The sequence below is a fragment of the Cimex lectularius genome, unplaced genomic scaffold (assembly GCF_000648675.2).
Source record: "Cimex lectularius strain Harlan isolate CLEC.00 unplaced genomic scaffold, Clec_2.1 scaffold63, whole genome shotgun sequence".
Taxonomy (NCBI): domain Eukaryota; kingdom Metazoa; phylum Arthropoda; class Insecta; order Hemiptera; family Cimicidae; genus Cimex; species Cimex lectularius.
The window spans coordinates 28584-50413 of NW_019392694.1; the positions used below are offsets into that span (position 1 = coordinate 28584).

General features: G+C 34.4%; 1 protein-coding gene across 2 annotated transcripts in view; it reads right to left on the reverse strand.

Moving 5' to 3' along the window:
• The window catches only part of LOC106674233 (neuroligin-1-like), a 156002-nt gene that overhangs the window by 26545 nt on the left and 107627 nt on the right, over positions 1-21830 (reverse strand). For both annotated transcript variants that reach the window (XM_014406849.2, XM_014406850.2), the window contains exons 4-6: positions 21140-21283; positions 18087-18140; positions 7560-7821 (exon numbers count right to left, since the gene is read on the reverse strand). In XM_014406849.2, coding sequence (XP_014262335.1) covers positions 7560-7821; positions 18087-18140; positions 21140-21283 — 460 coding nt within the window. The remainder of the gene's footprint in view (positions 1-7559; positions 7822-18086; positions 18141-21139; positions 21284-21830) is intronic.

Here is a 21830-nt window from a genome sequence, read left to right on the forward strand (position 1 = left end):
AGATTTACACACGGGTCGTGATGCATGGCCCCAGCAAAATCCCCGCAGTAACAAGATGTAGATAGTAATGAACGCGGACGCCAATTACAGGGGGTGTAAAGGAACCTCCTCCCTCTCATTAAACGATATTTAATTGGATCACCTTAACAGAAAAGTCACATTTCAGTTTACAAACATTTCAAACGAACAACTGTGGAACCCTTTACTACAACTGTGAAACGTATGAGCCGGCATAAGTAGATTATCATTGAAATTTAAACTTTCCGATCATTTTGATCTGCTAGACGCTTTTCGACTTCTTGTCATCTTCAGTACTGAGTCTGTTTATAAAATATGTAAGAGCAGGCAAACAACTGAAGATAGCTAAACTTATCTGACAAAAAAAATCTCCAAAGTTTTTTTGGCTAAATGGTATTGGCTTTATAGCCTTCATCCATGTGTCTTGAGCCGCACAGAACGCCCATCGAACCGCTAGAAAGGGGCCCTCCTCACCAGCACGCCCCCCCCCCATGAAAGCTACTTCTCCCTAATTATTACTTAAAATTAAACAGTTCTTTCCGTCTTAGTTCTTAACAAGGGCTGCCTGACCCGAAGGATGCGTATGAGTGCCATGCCATGCACACCCTTCCACAGCAGGGGCTTATACACAGCCCAGAGTTCCAGTCAGTCACAGGCTTTGCCCACGATGTCCTTTTTAAACCGATTAACTTGCCATATTTTTGGTTGAATCCGTTCATATACCTTTTATTGAACTACTATATTTCAACTGCCATTTCTGCTAAATCGCCTCTCTAACAATTGGAATTATATCTTCGAAATGTAATTTAAACAGGGAGGAGTGTCGCGAATTCGCTGCTTGTTTAGCTAATGTATATACACTTTCGTCAAACTTAACACCAGCATGCGCTCTTATCCAAGTTATTACTACTTTTTATATTGCTGCTCTAAATGATGAAACGTTTTTAATATCTCGAAAATCACAAGATTACCTGTAAATATATGTTAGTTTATTTCGACTCAGTTTTTTTAACTGAGCTTAACTAGTCTGTGATAACCAAAAGTTGTTTGTCATCTACTGAGCCTATGTAACTGAGAGCATTTGATATGGCATAAAGTTCTGCCGCATAAATGCTACATTCTTTTAGTAGCCTAATTGTGCATTCGTAGTTCGCTGTTGGTTCAAACACAGCACAACCTGCGCCTATCTCTGATTTCGACCCGCCACCAGCAACTCAGGAGAAGATGGAGCATATATGTTCCCCATTGGGGGTCACAACGTCTTTAGACAATGAGGTTCTTTAACGTGCGCACCTGGCACATAGGCCTTACCGCACGTTCAGTTTGCCAAGTTAGGAGCGACTCACCTCCGCTAACGGTAAATGGTGTTTGCAGAAGCCACCAAATCCACAGATTAATCAAACAGACATGATGACCTCTCCCGCTTGCCCCGTACGAAGGGGTGGGCTAACATTGTGTACTCAACCGTGTGCCATGCGTCAAGGGGATACTCGAAAGGCTGAAATGCATCAGCCGGTCCGCTAACGCGCTCCCAGATAGAGTCGACAACTCTATCACCCTGAGTGTAGGGGCACCACCAGCATCGGGACTATCGGATACGCTCCGGCCGCGCTTTCGATTAAAGTGGAATTTCTAACCACCTCCTACAGGAGAAGATTGTGCAGCTAGCGCCTAGAAGAGAATACCAGTTGGATTGCTGTTTCTGTCTGGCTAGTGTTAGCAGGGCCGAAGAGTCTCCCGACAACAGGGGATGCGGAAAATGCCCCAGTTCGTGCTCCCTCGAATTCAGTTTGGAGGAGGCGTTGTTATGTCTAAGCTGAGATTTACACTGAAAGACGAACTGGACTCGTACTGTTGAAGGCGACCTCACGTCAGTCCGTTATATCCAAGAAATTATCGAGGAATATATCCGTCAAACTATGGACCTCATTGGCAGGGATTTTCGATTTCTGGTTGATGATAATGCCAGAAGTCAAAGAGGCAGAGTTGTTCATCAGTTTTCAGAAAACCTGGGAATTTCCCATCTGCAATTTCCCCCATTGCCTCCAGACCGCAGTACCATTGAGTACATTTGGTATGCTTTGCGGAGAAGGCTTTTCGATCACCATCGCAGCTAGTTGATCTGCAACCACTGAGTGCAGCGTTGCAACATCTATGGAGTGAAATTCCTTATGAAATTAGTGACAACCTGATTGACAGTATGCTTAACAAGTGGACAGAGGTTTTAGCTAACTGAGGACTTTATACATGATATTAACTAAAAAAAAAGAAATTATTATGTCCAATTAACAAACTTATAGGACTAAAATCTTTTGTTTTGTTATTTTTGAAATTCCCTTCAGTAAATAACAAGTTCTAAATGTTTTTACTACAATTTATAATAAAAATAAAATAAAAATGATACGGAAACCAAGTACAAAAAAATTGGCAATATCCCTATTCATTTTTGAGTAGTTTACACGGTATAAGAATAATCTATCTATTTATCTCCTTGACCTAATTAGTACCATTTTTATGGTGGTACTTTACTCGAGCATGTCTTTTAAATATATCGGTTAGAGTTTTAAATTCTTTTCTGTTAAGTGGGATTTCCTATTTCTTCTAATTATTGACTTATTTTTTCGCGGAATCTTTTTGATGGGCTCATGTCTGGTTTTTACTCAGACCATTTGTTTTTCCAGTTACCCAAGATGCCAGTTCTTTTTTAATTGGGTATAGTTTATGTTACAAAATCGATTTGGGTCTATGTGTTGTTCCTAGGCTCTCTTTTTAGCCAGTATATTTGTTGCCTGGTTTTCCTGAAATGTTGCTGTTCATTTTTTCGAAAAAGGACCATGAATTGAAATAAATCATAATCTGAACAAGCCAAGTATTGATATCATTTTGTGATATTATCTTGTTGCAACGGAACAATTCAACACTTTGTCAAATTCCTGTAGATTCTTTCTTACTTCAGCGTTTACAAGTCATAATATATACAATAGGAACCAATTAGTGAAGATATTCAACACATTGTTTTCAACGGAATTATGGCTTTATTGAAGCAGTCTGGCATTTATGAACATGCTAACAATCAAGCTTAGACTAAAATATACAATTTATAAAGAAAGTTAAATGATAATAACGTTCCTGGAATTTAACTTTATTAAAATAGTAATACAATTGATTATATTTTCTTTTTAATTCTTTTTTCTTATAAATTAATTAAAATTGTGTTATAATAAAAATTCCTGGTTAACTTCGTCATTATAAAATGTGTTATTTTAAAAGTAATTTTCATCCGAATTCTTCACTGTTATTTATTAGATTTTATTTATTTTTTCTTACGAAAACTGCTCAAAGCATAAGCATTAACTGACAAACTTTCTTAAGTTAATAAGGCAAACTTCCCTTAAGAAGTTATTTGGATGTAGATTTGTTGTAATAAAACTTTCATTCAAGTCTTATCAGGATAAAAAAGTTGTTTAAATCTTTTTATGTCCGAGCTTATTTTGCAAGATTTCATTTAATTTTGGGGCACAATAAAAGTTTAACTTCCGCTTCATAAACAGTCGGCAGAAAATCAACTTTAAATGTTATATTTTAAGCTAATAAATTTCCAAAATTTCGAATTCTTTCGGAAATCATATGCAACTGCAAAATTTATATTTATTTCGGAATTAATATATATGTATTTAATTTATTTGGTGTTTTGGAATTAACGTTGACCTTGTCGGTCCTGCCCAGCTAAGTCGGAGTCATTTCGAGCCTACAAATATGATAGTTTTCCACATTCTGACAAATTTTCAAGTAATTTACATTAGCTATACATATTTTTATCATCAATAATTCGATAATGTACTTTTCTTACCTACAAACAAACTATCTACGTGGTAAGGTATTAATTACAGCTGTATGTAATGATTAATCTCTCATAACGTTGAGAGTATTTAATTTATTTTATAATTAACATTAGGATTAATAAAAGGATTTGAGTTCACAAATAAAAGTCTGTTACGTAACAACAAGGTCAATCAACACTGCCCTACTGGACCTACAGGATCAAGAGAAAAACAGAAGAGGAAGGGAGTCTTACGCTGAACGCAGTACCGTGAACATCGGCCAAAATAAGGGAACATTTTTATCAACGGTGAGCCGTAAAAAAAAATACTCATTCGGAAGAAGAGGATCTATTTTGTTTGTTCATTAAGGGAGAAAATTAATTTTTGATTCATAATTATATTTTGGTTGTAAGTTAAATTTTTTATTTTTTATTAAAACGTTTATTGTAAAAAGGAAATCTTTAGGTTTGAATTTACAAAACAAATTATTAGGAGGTTATATATAAAAAAAGAGAAAATTATTTTTTTTAAATTTATTTAAATTTAATACTTTAGGATATTACTGATAATTATCATAAGAAATTATATTGTTCATGTATATTTTTTTCTCAATAATAAACCGATCGTTTAGTTATAATTTCATTTCTATATTTGTTCTTTTTTAAATCAAAAACTCCATAAGTAACTAAAAAATAAAAATGTTATATAATTGGTGAATGTAAACTAATAATAATCAATTAACTTTAAAACCTCCATAACAATTCAAATAGTTTTTCCATTTCATAATTTCACAATTGTTTAATAATGTTAACTAATCAATATTGCAAAATTAAATAAGTTAAATTTATAACATGAAACATTTTGTTTTTTTCCTTGTGAATTTAAATTGCTAGAAGTTTTAATGTGATTATCTCTGGATATTGTTAGGCCTTGTGGAAAAAAACATAGTTTCTAAAGAAAATTTAAATGTTTTTAAAATGCCTTTATTATGACTATTTTGCGATAATTTATTATTTTCAGTAATTAGTTCGTAGTTAGTAACAACACTTACTCATGGATTAGGCTATTCTATTCAGTAATACAAAAAACTACACCCGAGCCTGAGATTTGAATATAAATTTACAGTTTTTCTCTGTCTCTATCCTGTTTTAACAAACATTTTAAAAGCACTGGAACTGATTACCATCGGGGTAGAATTAAACGTAAATTATCACAAGACGTGACTCAACAAGAAATCCATTAGGAGAAATTTACTAGAACGAACGTCCCGGGAGCTATAAATTAGGCGAATTTGAAACAAGATAGATAAAACATAAACACCGGCCCAAAAATACAACGCAGCGTGTTTTAAAACCAAGATAAATCATCTTTTTGCACAAAAATCATAGACATTTTTATCTACCACCTTGTTTGATTTAAGAGACTGTGTAAAACTGTTATAAATTAAGCTTTTATGCCACATCGCGTATCGAGAATTAGTCAATATATAAAAAATTATGTATTTATAATAAATATACAAAAATGGGTCAATATTATATAAAAATTTGCATTAATAGTTATAGCAGAATAGCACATATATCTTACTTCCTGCTTAAATTTATTTTTTATGGTAATTTTAGTCCTTTTGATTAAATATTCTGGAAAACCACCTTACAGTTGAGTACTACCGTCCAACTAAACCAATTTCCACCTAAAACATTTTTTTATTACTATCTATAAAAATTACATAGTAATGAGATACAATACGATCGTTTGATTGTTCCGCATATCCTGAGGAGACCCACCATAGTAGCTCTCCCAGTTTTATGAATATCAAAGTTACACACTATACGTAAGGAGGTTCCGAGACACGTCCGCATCCGTCGTTTGACTGGGTGGTAGGAGTGAGTAATGTTCTACATGGATCGGGAGGTTTGGGATGTAAGGAAGTTATTCGTAGAACGCGAATTTTTTTTGGGGTGATTAGGTTTATGAAGTGTACCTGTAGATCATTGTGAAGGGTAGTGTAGTAAAGGTGGTAAGTTGTGTTGAAAATGTTTCTGAGGAAGTTAGACGTGAGTCGAGATAGAACCCATGGTAGGTACTCAGGTAATTTTCAGGAAAGGGGTGTATGATGGGTTTTGTTTTTCATGGTAAGTAATATAGATAATTTTATCAATTTAAGGTTTTAAGTTGAGATAAAAACGTCAGTGTCACGAGCAGGATTCGAACCCACGACCTTCGGCTTGATACGCCGCTACTCTACCACGAGCTATCGTGACTTCGATCCCCTCGGGCACTAACTTCCCATCTCAACAGTACCTTTTTTGAAATTTCCCTCCTTTTTGCCATTTTTCAAATGTCGTGTAATCTATTTGATTCTCGGCGACAAGTGAAATGGCCACAGAGAGCTTTAGTGAAAATACACTTCATTTTAACTTAATAAATTCACTAGTTTTCGTGGACCGCTTGACCAATTAACATCTTTCAATTAATTTAAGGTTTTAAGTTGAGTTAAAAAAGTCAGTGTCACGAGCAGGACCATTATCTCAACTTAAAACCTTACATTAATTGAATGATATTAATTGGTCAAGCGCACCACGAAAAATAGTGAATAGGTAATTTGTTTTTCATTAATTTCGCAACGCCAGAGTTTGCTCCATTCGGCTATTCGCACACCTATGCCTAACGTTCTCCGAAGCAGTTGTGGGATCAGGAAAAGAGGAAAGAACAGCTATATCGACGGCAAAGGGAGGAAGGAGGGAGTAGTTGGACATCTGACGGTGAGAGGAGATAGAGAATTTGTCCGAGCACACTGCCTATGACCCTCCCGCTCCTAGAGAGTAATTTGGAATAGTCCGAACTTTTACGAACAAGGAAGACTAGTTCCATTATGTATAAGCAAAGGTATTTCGAAGGACACAGTTTTGTTTGAATGGAAGATCCTCACAAGTGATCAAACGCTTGAGACACCACTCCATGCAGTATTCGTTTCGCTTAAGGGATAAGGATATGTGGTTCAGAACGCGAACCACTTACTGAATTGTGGAAGGTAGAAGACCAAAACCGAACTGGTGATCTGGAAGAAGGTAGATGGTGATTCATTCTCAAACGATCGATCTCTAAACAAAAACTAATATCCCAAATGTTTCGAACTCTCACTAAATAATAATCCAACAATTTGTATTACTTTTAAGATAGTATCTTGAAGTTAATATTTGCTGGAAATAAATTACAAAATGGATAAATCAAATAAAGCAGGTTACTTGCTGCCTAATATCCAGTCTATTTTCGCTATCTTAAATTAATGCGTAATTTCAGTCTATCTGGAATTTCTGATTTTCCCGTAAAAAACGCTGGAGGGAAATGCTTCAGCAGCCATACGTACATCCAATGTAATCAGATATAGAATCATATATTAATAATATACTGACTGCAGTTTTTATTTACTTGTTGGGAAGACATTTTAATGATCTGCTTTGATTTACATACTGCCTAACAGTTTCTTAAAAATAATAAAAAATGGAAAGGAAGAAACAATTTAGATTAAGAAAAAACCAATAATGGTGGTCAAATATGTTTTATATTCATGGTCAGTATGAATTTAACATATTGTATATTGGCGTGCCCAGTTCCCCGTTTTCGCAAAACAGCCTAATATTTGGTATTTATCATAAAATAATTTGAGTTTCGTCTAATAGATAATACATTATTAACCTGGAGGAGGAGTGCTAGAAATACCTTGTGAACAAATTGGTATATTTGGTCATGGAGTCCTTGGCCTCGTTGACAATGAGGAGGCCGTCGACTATCGGAGCAAATTCGTACAATTTCGATACCTCGAGAAGTTCCTCGACCCGTTTCGTCCTGAGGCACATTTGAAGCCGCTCATACGGGCAATTGAGCTGCTCCGCAACGGATATGAGCATCTGCTGGGGGTGCTTCATTTTCGCACCCTTCGACAGGGCAGAGCCGGACATCATTATCACTTTCTTGAAAAGGCCTGAAAACAAAACGAGGGCGTCATACTTTTATTTAAACCAAAAACAGCAATTTCACGCAAAATAAAACCAAAACACATCTTAAATCTATTCTCTAAAAATAAAATAAAATTGGACATAGTTATGAATTTATTTTTAAATTTTGCATACAAAAAGTACTCTTTGTAAGTTTTAATATTTCATTAATTCTCTCTAGTAGTTTTGCAAACTAGTCAACAAAACTACGATATGACAGAACCATAACAGATATAGTTTCTAACTGGGAGCAATGGTTATTCATACGTATTATTGAAAATTAAATCAGAGCGGATTTGGTTATTTCGGCCAAGTACCCAGGGAGACCCTTATTCGTTTATTTTATACATTCATCTAACTTGTCATACTTAACGTTTGTTCCAAATCAAGGAATGACTCATTGAATGTTTCCTGGATGACACTTTAGTAAATATGTTAACTCTAAATAATTGACGAGAATTTGGGAGCAATTTAAACAATTGAAAACATAAACCTATCAATATTTCTTGTATATTTTTATTAATTTTTATTTAATTGGCACAACACTAGAAAGTCTTTAACTTCATCTTTCTTTATTATTAATAATAATTATAGTTTTAGCCTTTTCCTAACATAGCTAAAGTTGTCTATAGTTCAGTCAATGTTATGGACGAGTTAAATGGAAATCGGTTTGTATCAAATAACATTTTCTTAAGTAAAAAGAACACCAGTGTATCTAATAAAATGTTGAGTGGCTCATTTTTTCTCAAAAATTAAGACTAACGTACTGTATTTTTCAAAAGAACAATTCTTTGCAAACAAACTTACGCCGTGGAACTCGAGATAACTTTTGCGTTTTGTATTCCCTCTCAGGGACAAACTTGGCACTTGAGTAAAATGTCGTGTTTCCTTTCAAATCCTGATATTTTGAAAAGTGCTAAAAGCATTGCGAGAAGTTATTTTCCCCTCATGATGTCTAAGTAGCAACGCAGTACCCATCTCGGATACGGGTGTTTTAAGATTAATGCCGGCCAAATTAGTTCTGAAAGGAAGCAATTAGAAAATTGAGGAGAAAGCAATCACACCCGAAGAACTTAGGGACTACTTAATTTTAAAGTAAGATAATTTTCCGTTTGAAATGTTACTACGGTTGTTATATGGCCAAGATTGAAAAGAAGAGGGATATTCTTCAAGAATTGATGGTTCTATCGGTATTTGTTTTATCGTTATAGGTACTAATTTCAGAATGCTTATTGTAATGTAAAACAAACTAAATTAGAATTCACTAGTTTTCGTGGTTCGCTTGACCAATTAATATCTTTCAATTAATTATGGTTTTTAGTTGAGATAAAAATGTCAGTGTGACGAGCGGGATTCGAACCCAGACCTTCGGCTAGATACGCCGCTACTCTACCACTCACGATATCTCAAGTAGCAGAGTACCGCCGTATCTAGCCGAAAGTCGTAGGTTCGAATCCCACTCGCGACAGTGACTTTTTTATCTCAACTTACCTTAATTAACTAAATTAGAATATAAATTTATGAGTTGTAATAAAAATTATTTAATTATGATGATTTGAAAGAAAATTCACCAAAACGTATTCTATGTTCTTTATTTTCTATTGTAGAATTGCTTGAACTCCACACACATAGTATTGCCATTTGGCAACATAGCACGGATCTGATAGAATTAGTGTCTAGAGAAAGTTTTAATTGTTTTAAATATTTTTCCACGTTTCCTTGATGCCTATACATTATACAACAATTTTTCAACATAGTAAAAATTCATGCAATAACTCATGATGTACCTTAGTGCAGCAAAGATACATTCTTTACGATCACCAGTTCGGTACGGGTATGGAACCATAATTGACTTCTTTGGAACATGAAGTAAAGCGTTCTCGAAGTCTTCTCTTCACACCATCAGGTTTCCACAAACCAAGGCAAAACTCATCAGTGAGGATAACAGGCCCCCCATTGTTCAAGGCTGCAAGTGAGTTGTAAATGTGCTGACGGTTCCTTGGTATGATATGGTAGAAAAGGATACTAGGAAGCCGGGTTTGTATTCCCCAGGCACTGCAACCTTCTGGCTTGTTGTACCTTCCTAGTTCCTTAGTTCAGTCAATAGACTCAATCCTTCTTCTTAGAAGTATCAGGTCATTGACTGTTGTTGCTGTAATTTTATTCCCTACGTTTTTTCCATACGTTAAGTTAAACCTCCATTGAGCTGTTGCTTCGCATTCGAAGATTGTTTCCTCCTCCTCATTACATAATCTGCAAATGGGATCATCGCTGTATATACCCAGTTGTGTAGAAGTTTTCCCAGATGCCAGTGACCGGTTAGTAGTCCTACCATTCCTCGGAGTTTGGCCCTCTCCAATTGCAGCAGTGTTTTTGCCAGTCTCCGTGAGGGTCGTTTCACCATAAGTTTACTATGTCTAACACCGCTAGAGTTTATCCACTTCTCCTTTTGTTTTGCTTGGATCCATTCTGCGATGGAGGATTCTACGTTTGTTCTTGTTAACCCAAGAATAGGTTCGGGGCATATGTATCGTCTTGCAGATCCTCCTCTGGCCAGTCTGTCTGCTTTCTCATAACCCCAAATTCCCCTGTGCCCTGGCACCCAAGATATCATCAGGTTGTTGTGTTTCCCCAGGTTTTGGAGATTTTCGATGCATTCACTGACTAATTTTGATGTGATTCTTTTACATGCTAATGCTTTAATGGCTGCTGGGCTATCTGATCTTATGAGGATTTTTTGTCAGTGTAACCTCTTTTAAGATTTTCCAGGGCACAAGTATTGATGGCATGTATTTCCGCTTGAAAGACCGAAGATTGCTCATGTTTTGGGCTTGTACAGAAAACGCCCGATCCGGTTCCTTCGTTTGTTTTGGAGCCAACTGTGTACCATATCATTGTATCTGATGCTCTCCTGTGTTCTTCCTCTCCTTTGTTCTTCCTCTCCTTTATGGTCCATTGAAACTTTATAGGAAATTGTGAAGATTGTTTCCAGGATCATATAACCAGTCCCCATTTCTAATAATGGGTGTCTGATTTTGTTGATTATGGTTGTATGCCTGAATTGTTTAGTTCCTTTCCAATTCTTTCTGGAGCCTAAGTGTGCTTTTTCTAGCCTCTCCTTGTATGAATATTTCCAGTGGAGGTAGGTTTAACAAAGTTACTAATGCATTTGTATGGGTTGTTCTCATTGCTCCTTTGATACATAGGTTTACTTGTCTTTGTATGCTGCCTAATGTTTCGGTAGCTACTTTTTGTTGAGCTTTGTTCCACCAGATTAGAGAACCATAGGTTATTCTGGGTCTTATTACTGCCAATAGGCCATTTTCGGTTTTAGTCCCCAAGATTTGCCTATGGTCCTTCTTGTGGTCATTAGTGACAGTTCCTTTCCTGCAGTCAAAGCAAAACAAAAAACAGTCGTTGAGCAAAGCATCTGCCAGGGGAAACTTATTATTTAATTTTTTACCCGAACCTGAGCGCATGGCAATGTTTTTGCAATTTGGAACCTAACGCTCACTTAGGACATTGTAAAACTTGGAGCACTTAAGACTATTCGAAACAGTAGAAATTCAAAATTTGCATTTTTGTTACTGATCTACTCACTTATCAAAATTATAACGTACTTCCGTATAACTAGTAACATGAAATTCGTTAAAAATGTGTTTTATATGGCAAATAAAGAAAAAATCTGAGAATTGCAATTTTCTCAAAATCAGTGCCGCTTGGGGGTCTCACCATCAAAATTATAAGGCGCTTATCGTATAAGTAGAAATGTGATATTCGAAACAAATTTTAGTTTTATATTTGTAAGTAATAATCTGTTCTCACAAGACAAAATCTCCGACGTGTGTAGTCGCACCCCGTGCCTCGAAAAAACCAATACGACGTCCACGATGCTGAAGGGAACAAAAAAGTATGATATCCCATGAAAAAGCCAAACGTGAGAAAAGGGGAAACTCAAGATTCCCTCCAAAAAATTTGACTGTCAATGAAATAATATCTACACTGTGGCCATATCCGTTCTTTTTTATCCCATAACCTGAGGGAACTCAAAACAAAATTCCAGACTTTCTCCCCAAAAAGTCGTCCTATCAAATTGATATCCACATTAAGCCATAAAAAAGGGAGAGTAAGGTGAGGTTGGCTACAGTGTAGTTATGAATACATTGATAGCTTCATTTTTTTAAGGGGTCTGGAACTTGTCCGCTTTTCTTGGGATTTTTTGCTTCAACAACGAAAACAATTAAAAACCCATATAACTCATTGGAAAGTTGATTCTGGAAAGGATGATATTGAACTTTTTTTCTTTATTTTTGTTGTAAATAGTGTAAAAGGATTAGTAACACTCTATAACGGCAAACAAGAAGTTATTAATATTGTGGTTACGTTTTTTAAGACAGCTATTAAACTTTATTCCTTGATATTATGATAATAAACAATTAAAATATCCTAATCCGGATTTTTTTGTCTTGAGTGTACGTTGTATTGCAAATAAGAACAAAAAAGACCTAGAATAACGTGAAAATATGTAAAAAAAATTACTCTAGGAAACGAATGCTAGCGAAGCACAGTAGTATAGCATTTTCATCGTTTCAGATCATCTCGGTCCACCATTAACTGATTGTCACTCAGTGATTGATTTTGCTGAAGTATGTTTTGTCATTTATCATACAACGATATATTTGAAAATACCCACCCACCGGTAGGAGGTGTAAGAATAGAATGGAAAAATAAGAGAGAAAAAGAAGAATAAGAAGAGCCATCAACATTCTTAGTCCTAACAAAAGGTTTTTATTGTTTCTTTTTCAATATATGCGTTTATCTACTCTAGTCACATTTTTTATGTTGTTATAATTATGTTAGTATTGGCGCTAGCGAAATATGTTTTTTCAAAAAGATTATTTTTATTTTAGTTAAGTTTTCGAAATTTATTGGCAAAAGACTTAATTTAAGTTACTATTTTTCAATAAATTTTTAGTTCTTTTTTTCAGTCTTGGTTATTATCTTTTTAATCACCAGTTCAGTTTAAAATTAATTCTTCCAGTTATTTTCCCAATTTTTACATTGAGGGATCCGATATTACCACGCTATAATCAGTTCTCAGTACTTTATTTGTTAACACTCCTATTTGCTTATTTATTTGTTGTTAGAGAATATCTAAGAAAATTAAAACATGAAAGTGTGGGGTGATTAGTGACCGTCAGTCGATGATTATTCGGAAAGCGTGAGATGCGGTCTGGTGTGACGTAGATTTTATAAAACCATTTTCTATATCGTGCCAACGTTTCTATCTTTATTGAGATCATCGTTAGGGCCTGGGGTTTACAAATTGTTTAAATCTAACAAATACATGTAGGATGTGGAAGAAAGTGAATTTATACAATGCAAAAAAATGTTTTTTATATTTAATCAAAGTATTTCTACTCTTTCTACTATGATTGAATATAAAAAATATTTTTTTGCATTGTATAAATTCACTTTCTTCCACATCATACTTGTATTTGTTAAATTTCAACAATGTTTGTAAATCCCAGGCCCTGAAGATGATCTCAATAAAGATCGAAACGTTGGCACGATAAAGAAAATGGTTTTATAAAACCTATGTCACACCAGACCGCATCTCACTATTTCAGAATAATTATTAAAACATAAACATAAATTATTATTGTTAATTTATTTAATTTATTAAGTTAAATAACTTAAATAACTTATTATACGTAAACATGAAATACAACTACAAACTGTATGCAGTATATATACACGAAAACTAGTGAATATATATATATATATATATATATATATATATATATATCATAATTCTATCTATCAGTCTCTTCTGCTTTTATTTACGATATATGTACAATTATTTGATTAAAAAAAATCCGTCGTCTTTTATAAATTGAAATGTACAATCGAAAATGTATAAAGTTCAATAAATTTATTTCTTTATTATTATTATTATTATTTCTTATTAATCAGTATTCAGAGATTACTCGGGGTTTTAAGCACGGTAAGCCACTAACAGTAGCACAAACTTCGCCGAATTTAAATAGGAAAACTTGCGAGGATAGATTCATCTTTCTGCACATCTAATCCCAAGAAAAGACGATGTTTGACGCCCGAAAGTATGGAAATTTTGTTATGCAAATTCATACAATAATATGCCCATGTATATTTCTATTAGTTATGATTAAATAATTATAATGAAATAGAGTTATGCTTCCTGATATATTAAAAATTTGTTTTTGTAAATGTGTGTTTTAGATTCATATTCATTTTACATTTCGACCAAGTCTCTTATGAATTATTGATAAAAATGAATAGTGCAAAAGCTAACGCAATGGTGATTTATTTTTAACTTTGACTTTTTTACACCAAGTAACTTCTTTTTAAATAGAACGATGTTGATTAAATAGAACCCCCAAACACAAATAGTCTGCAATCTGGAAAAGTCAATTTACTCGTTTCCAGGTTTGTTAAAAACGGCATTTTTCAGCGTTTACAGCTCAGCAGCTTTCGGACCGTCCTTGAAAGTTTACAACGATAAATCACACTCTCTTCTGGCCGAAAACGCGGAAACTAGTTACAGAACAGTTGATAATAACAATGGCCGGAACTGGGTGTTCATTGATTTAGCCAATTTTGAGATGCTACGCCAGTGAAACCCCATCCGACAACAATGCACTGCCGCACGGACAAGTTTGTTTTCGAAGTCCAACTTATTCAAACCCCACGGGTAAAGGTCTACGGGATCACTACGCCTGGGGCGTTTGTAAATACGAGTTACAGTCTATAATTGCCTTCTCTGCCAGTCCCTGGTTTCCTCGGAGATAAAAGAGCTGAAACTGCGTAAAAAAAGCTTCCTTTTTTTTAATATATCTTCACTCTCATGAAAACCCATATTTTTAGATTATATCATGGAACAAATACAACTTTTCATAAAAATTATATTATCTTATGTTGATATTATTGTTATTCTTATTTTATTGTATAGTTTGTTGTTAAAATTTACTTTTTATGTTGACCCACTATGTTCCACAGACGGAGAAGACCAAAACACACTTTTATAAAAAGTAGTATTTATTTTTAAAACAAGTATCGATTAGGGCAACTACGATTTTTTACCTTTTAAGCGAAATCTATTTTGATCGTCATAACTCAACTAAGTCTACACAAGACATTACTGCGATCATTATGGACGGATTGGAACTAAGGAATTTCTCAAACCCATAAAATATCGAGGGTATCTACTCCGTTCTATCAAAAGTCATCAGAAAACTTCTCATAGCTAAATTCGTCACTAACGTATTCACAACGACCTAAACTTTCCTTTGTCAAGAGAACTGATTCGATCACGCATCCAAAAGTTCCCTAAGTTTTCGTGCTATCCTAACTCTCCTATCCCAACATTATTAATCTTTTTTGTGCTGAGAAACAGCGCCTCCTCAAGACCCGCTCACCATTCAGTTCTTTTTTAGACACATTCTTACTAAAATATACCTATTCTAAGTGAGTTGATACTCCCCGTACTCAATATTCTTGCATAATCCAATCGTACTAATAAATTCATCATAAAATTCTTAACATTTCACGAATAGACGCCGTTAAAAATTTTTCGAGTCATCCGAGTATTTGATAAATGCCAGTTTCTAATTGCCCCACTAACAATTAATGACTAATCTATCTTGGTGAATTTTTTCAGAATACTCGTGCTTGTGAATACATTCACTCAATAAGAGAACACCACACGTGAAAGAAACTTCAATCGCGACCACATGCGTGCATTCATCCGCTCCATGTATCCCATCAATTTCTCGCTGCCATCAATTTGCTTTGTTTCATTTTGCTTGAGTTCTTTGCAACTCGTGGAGTTTGTGGTGTCACGCCTTGCCCTATGCTGCGCCAATTGTTCATACTCTAGTAGAATATGTTTCAAAGTAGGGGGGCATCTTGTGACAAGACCAAAATAAAAAATAATAAAAATAAAAACGGTATTGATAAATAATCAACTTTATTGATAAAACAAAAATTTGAATTGAACGAAAAATAAACACTTTGATGTATGTGTCCAAAATAGAACACTAAAAAATTAAAATTTACTTACAAAAAAAATATTTCGAAGAGGAAGGAAGATTTGTTTGAACACGCTCAGCCAAAATCCGAACAACAACAACAACAAGATCTTTCCTGTCCTTCTGAGGAAGACCTTAGGGTCTCATCTCTCGAACGTATTATCGTACCAAAATGATCTCCTCTTCAAAAACCAAAAAAAACCGCTTTTTAACAATATGATCATATTATAAATATGTTTAACGTAGTTCTCTTCTGATGCTTTGCCATGTCATCTAGAGTAGCTTCTTGAATTTCTTGAACTTAACCTTAATCCATGTTGAATTCTAACATCCGTCACGGGTCGTGTGAATCGATGTCCTGATGACCCTGGACTGTTTTCCCTTCAACTGAGTCCAGTCTCTGTCGGTACTTCCAGCGGTAGAAACATGGGTCTTCATGGTGATGCGATTTCTTGATGTCCGGATAGCTTCCTCTCTACAATAGATGCGACACACAAATACTTCGGACCTTCTCTAGAGGAGGCTAGATGGAAGCGGAAGCTGTGTTCTAGGATGGCTCGTGTGCGTGAAAAAAATAAAGGATATATCTCGCCAGTGCCTCCAATTTTTGTGACGAGACGAAAATAAAAAATAATCAAAATAAAAACGGTACACTCTTTATTGATAAAATAAAAATTTGAATTGAACGAAAAATAAACACTTTGATGTATGTGTCCAAAATAGAACGATAAAAAATTAAAATTTACTTACAAAAAAAATCTTTCGAGAGGAATAAGAGGAAGGAAGATTCGTTTGAACACGCTCAGCCAAAATCCGAACAACAACAACATCTTTCCTGTCCTTCCTCAACTTTAGGGTCTCACCTCTCGAACGTATTATCGTCACGGGCTCTTTAAGTTAATGAGGAGATGCCCACGCAACAGCCTGGTGTGACTTATTCAAAATCGAATCATTAATATGCTTTTTTCATTACATTTTTCCATCCAGCAGTTCTGCCATTTTTCCGGTATTTTATAGTTTTAAAGTATCAATTAATCCAAAGTAAAAACAATAGAGATAACATAACACTGACTTTTTTATCTCGACAAAAAACCGTAATTAATTGGAATATATTAATTGGTCAAGCGGACCACGAAACTAGTGAATTTGATAAGTTAAAATGAAGTATACCTTCGCTAAACCTCTTCGTGGCCATTTCTTTTCTCGCCGAGAATCAAATAGATTACACGAAATTTGAAAAATGGCAAAAAAGGAGGGAAAATTCTAAAGGTGATTTTGGGATGGGAAGGTAGTGTCCGAGTAGATCGAGGTCACGACAGTTCAAGCGGTAGTAGAGTAGCGGCGTATCTAGCCGAACATCATGGGTACGAATCCCGCTCATGACACTGACTTTTTTTATCTCGTCTAAAAATCTTAATTAATTGAAATATATTAATTGGTCAAGCGACCACGAAACTAGTGAATTTAATAGAGATAACAGTTTAGTATTAATTTTTTATACATTTATCGGACAGCTACTTTCGTTCAGGTGCTTGTTGGACCTATCAAATATTGTGTTGTAGATATGGAAATAAAGCAAATAAGGAAAATCGTCCAAAATTGTTTCCTTTTTGCCGCAGTAGGAGGCCAGTCTTGTAAGATAGTTAAACTAAAAAATATTGGCAGAATGTGCAGTCTGTCGAGTTTGCATCGTAAACTGATATTTCGGGCTGTAAGTCACACCTGTTTCGGGCATTTATTGCCATACCTTAACTTCGTTTATTCGTTTCAAGGAGCCCGCCTTTCATTCAAATGTCCAATCAATTAAAATATGCAATTAAGCTGCACCATTTTATTTGCATATTATTAAACCATCCCGCAGTAGTGAAATTTGCTATATAGTTAAACATTCTCTAAGGTTAATGGCTCACTTCAACCTCAGATTAAACTGGGTTAATGATTTAATAACACATGTGTATAATAATAACATTGCTAATACATAACATATTTCTAAAACGTTCTGATCAACTTAATTTTTCATTTTACAATTCTTTTTTTAGTTCACTGGCTCAACAATTCAATAAACAATCGGTAGCTAAATATAGTCATTTTAGCCGAGAAAGAATGGGAAGAATATACATAAATATTAAAAGTCGACATCAATGTTATCAAAACGTTCCAAATATTTGGGTTTAAGTACTTACTTTTCTCTCCTTGGACCATAGGAGATAACATGAGATAATTGGCAGCAATCGCTCCTGCAATTACAAAAATAACACAATAAGTAATAACTAGTCTGCAATGTTTTCAATAGATAGTTGAATAAAATTTAAAAAAAACGATTTAAAATACTCCAATTAAACGCAAAATAGAGAACAAAGAGTGCGGAAAGGGAGTTGCCGCCGAAAGGCGACCCATGTTTGATCAGGGTGCAACATTGTTAGAGTGAACCTTACTATTTACAATCAACACGCTGCTACTAGAAAAGTGTACACAGACAACTTATAATTCACAAATACTCACAATACAAGTTGGGTATGACGATGTGAACTACGGATTTAAATTTTGAAGCTCATACCAAAACAGAATTATAAAGAGCAATTCTCAAAGAACGAGCAGATATTTTTAACTTTACATTATGTTCTATCTCTGTGAACTTAAGCGGACACAAATATGATCAGCGAGAAAATAAAATTATAGGTATCTGTTCAATTTATCGAGACATACATGGGCGTTATTAAGAGCCAAACTGTTTTCTTGGCGCACAATCTGTGGCTAGATGTAATCATAACAAAAAGAAAAATTAAAGTTAAGTTATCAGGCGAGATATATAAATGTTTAAATGTTATTTTATACGCTTGTCAAAGTTTAAGATGTATGAATAATAACAGCGCCCGGCATACAATAAAAAGCTTAGAAATTGATACGTTTACGAAATTATTCAGTTTGAACAAAGTTCGTGTAGAATGTCTTTGGTCGTGTACACTCAACCTGAATTCTCTTCACATCAAGAGATGATAAACAAATTGTAAACGGAAACCAAGAAGCTTAGAATTAATCTCTCAAGTATTGTATCAAGTCAAGAAAGATGATTACATCAAATTGAGCTCATTGTTTCTGAAGTTACAGCATAATGGTAATAGTTAAAGCATACAGGTTTTAGGTTTTTCAAACAAAGCCGACTGGAATAACAAACTCTCAATTAATTATTTATAAAAACCACTTTCCATTATGTCGCCGATGTATCCGACGGTGAAAACTATTTTTTCTGTCTGTAAAACAATCATTTCTGAGATATTTAAATGAATTGTTTTCAAGAAATTTTGAACAGAATGAAAATAGGCAAAAAAAGCAGATTACCAAAAAAAAAAAAATTAAATTAAGATAAAATTGTCTTTCTCGTTTATCATTCGTCTTTTTTTGTGAAACCATTTTCGTAGTCAGTATTTCATTGCATATCAATAACAAATTATCAATTTATTTTATTGCATGTCATACACGATGGAATTGTGAAGTTAAGTTGAAATGTAAAAAAAAAATGCATTGGCTATTAGAGTGATATAATGCCTCATGGTTATTTGCCTATAAAATGTATGAGATTTGATTTATGAGATCAAGATCAAATTGATAAAAAACGTTGTCATCATTCATCCAAATATAATGTTAGATATACTGTTTCAGAACTTATGCATATTGGGTCAAGCAAAGAAAACGCCGGAAAATCGGGAATTATTCAATTAATTGGTTCTCGTTTACTGAATTAACTCAAACATAAAATCAACGTCTTTACACGACAAAAGTTTAAACACAGTTAATCAAAATATAACGTTTGTATTTTTTGTAAACAACCTATTGCTTTGTTTATATCTTTTCTTGAAGAAATGAACCAAAAATATTGTTGTTATATTTGGCGGAATAAACATGTGCACAATCTATACAATGTTAATGTGTTGTCAGAGACGAGGCGAATCGGAAAGAAAACACACAGTTCCATCGAAAAGCTTTCCTGCATTACATCAAGACTATGAAACTTTAATTCATAATTTAATTAACATATTTGCATACATTTTAATTGGCTCAATATCTAAAATTTTTAATGTATAATTATAATTTCCGGCTGATCACTAATCATATCCGATATAATTAACAAATGTGTGGTGATTAGTGACCGTTAATCGATAATTATTCAGAAATCGTGAGATGCGGTCTGGTGTGAGGTAGGTTTCAGAAAAACATTTTCTTTATCGTGCCAACGTTTCAATCTTTATTGAGATCATCTTCATTGGATTTACAAACATTGTGTACATTTAACAAATACATGTAGGATGTGGAAAAAGGTGAATTTATACAATGCAAATTATATTTTTTATATTCAATCAAAGTATTTCTACTCACTCAAAGTGCTTGTTTTCTGTGTAATTGTGCCCTTCTTGCGTGTCGTGTTGAGAGTGCCGTGAGATATTGCTGTTTTATGTTTATATATGTTGGATTTTGAAGGGGTGGGGATGGAAGTCGGTATTGAAAAGATGACAAAAATGTCTTTTCATGTATTTGTTAAATTAAACAATGTTTGTAAATCCGATGCTCTGAAGATGATCTCAATAAAGATCGAAACGTTGGCACGATAAAGAAACTGTTTTTCTGAAACCTACATCACACCAGACCGCATCTCACGATTTTTGAATAATTATAATTAACAAATATTTTATTCAGATATATTATGACCACATTCGTGACAATTATGAAATTAGAATTGATGCTGGGTGTTCGTTCGCGAGTTGGTGAAGTACTCAGTGCGTTTCGGCATTGCGCCATCTTCAGTGAGGAACAGTCCCTTGAGTATTTAAACAAGCCACGGGTGATGATGGACCCAATAAATAACCCAATACCGATTCAGCATGAATTATAATATTTTTTAAACTCTTACATCTGTCTCTAATGTTTTAATAGTACTATAGAACGAATAAATTTTATTAAAGATTTAAATTCTTGCTTAGATGGCGATGTTATATTTAGTCAATGCAATTGTAAAATAAGACTGCAAATTTATGGCTCAATCAATTGTGTTATTTCGGTACTGAAAAAGAAAGCATCACGTCTTCGTTTTATTTTTAAGGTTTGTGTTTGTTTATACAGGTTCATTGTAAGCTAAAGACTCTCATCTAGCTGTCTTGAACAAATAATTTATACCCAATCAATCTCAGACATTACGAGCAAAAAACATGTTGAAAAGAACTGAAAACGTTTATCGACATACCAGTGTGGTGGCCGAGTAGTGTCACTGAATTGGGATCTCCTCCAAACGCCTCGATATTATCCTGAATCCATTTTAAGGCGGCTATTTGATCCAGGAGGCCCAAATTGCCAATTTCGCCAACGTTGAAAGTCTGCTTCAAGAATCCTGTGAATAAAGGAACATTATCTTTAATATAACATTATTTTTCAATATTGTTTTTCTTCCAATCGAAAAAACAAAAGATGAGATCAAACGGAAAAGAAGACGGTCGGAATCATTTTTGTGACGAGTATTCAGTTGGGTTAAGCGTACATTTAACGTTTGCGTTGCTTCCAATCTCTTGTTTATACTCTTTCTCTCCCGGGAGAATCCGAACTACCGCCGAGGCGGTAGTAAAATCTGATTGGTGTCTGTCATAAAAACAAAGCCTTTCGGCCTCTCTTGATATAAAAAATTTTCATAATGCCTCTGAGAAGGTCGAATTCGGGAGAGATTTACTAGAAAATAACAATCCGACCCGTCATTCTTTCTTATTCTCCGATATATGCGAAGATGCCAAGTGTGAACGTCTGTCACGTGATTTCCCTTTAGAAAGATGTGAGGTTGTTTTATTTACATTCTCTATTGAATTCAAAGAAAAAAAGCTTCTTTATAGATTGTACAAAAGGATTAAATAATTCATTCTATAATAAAATGCCGTTGTGAATAAAAT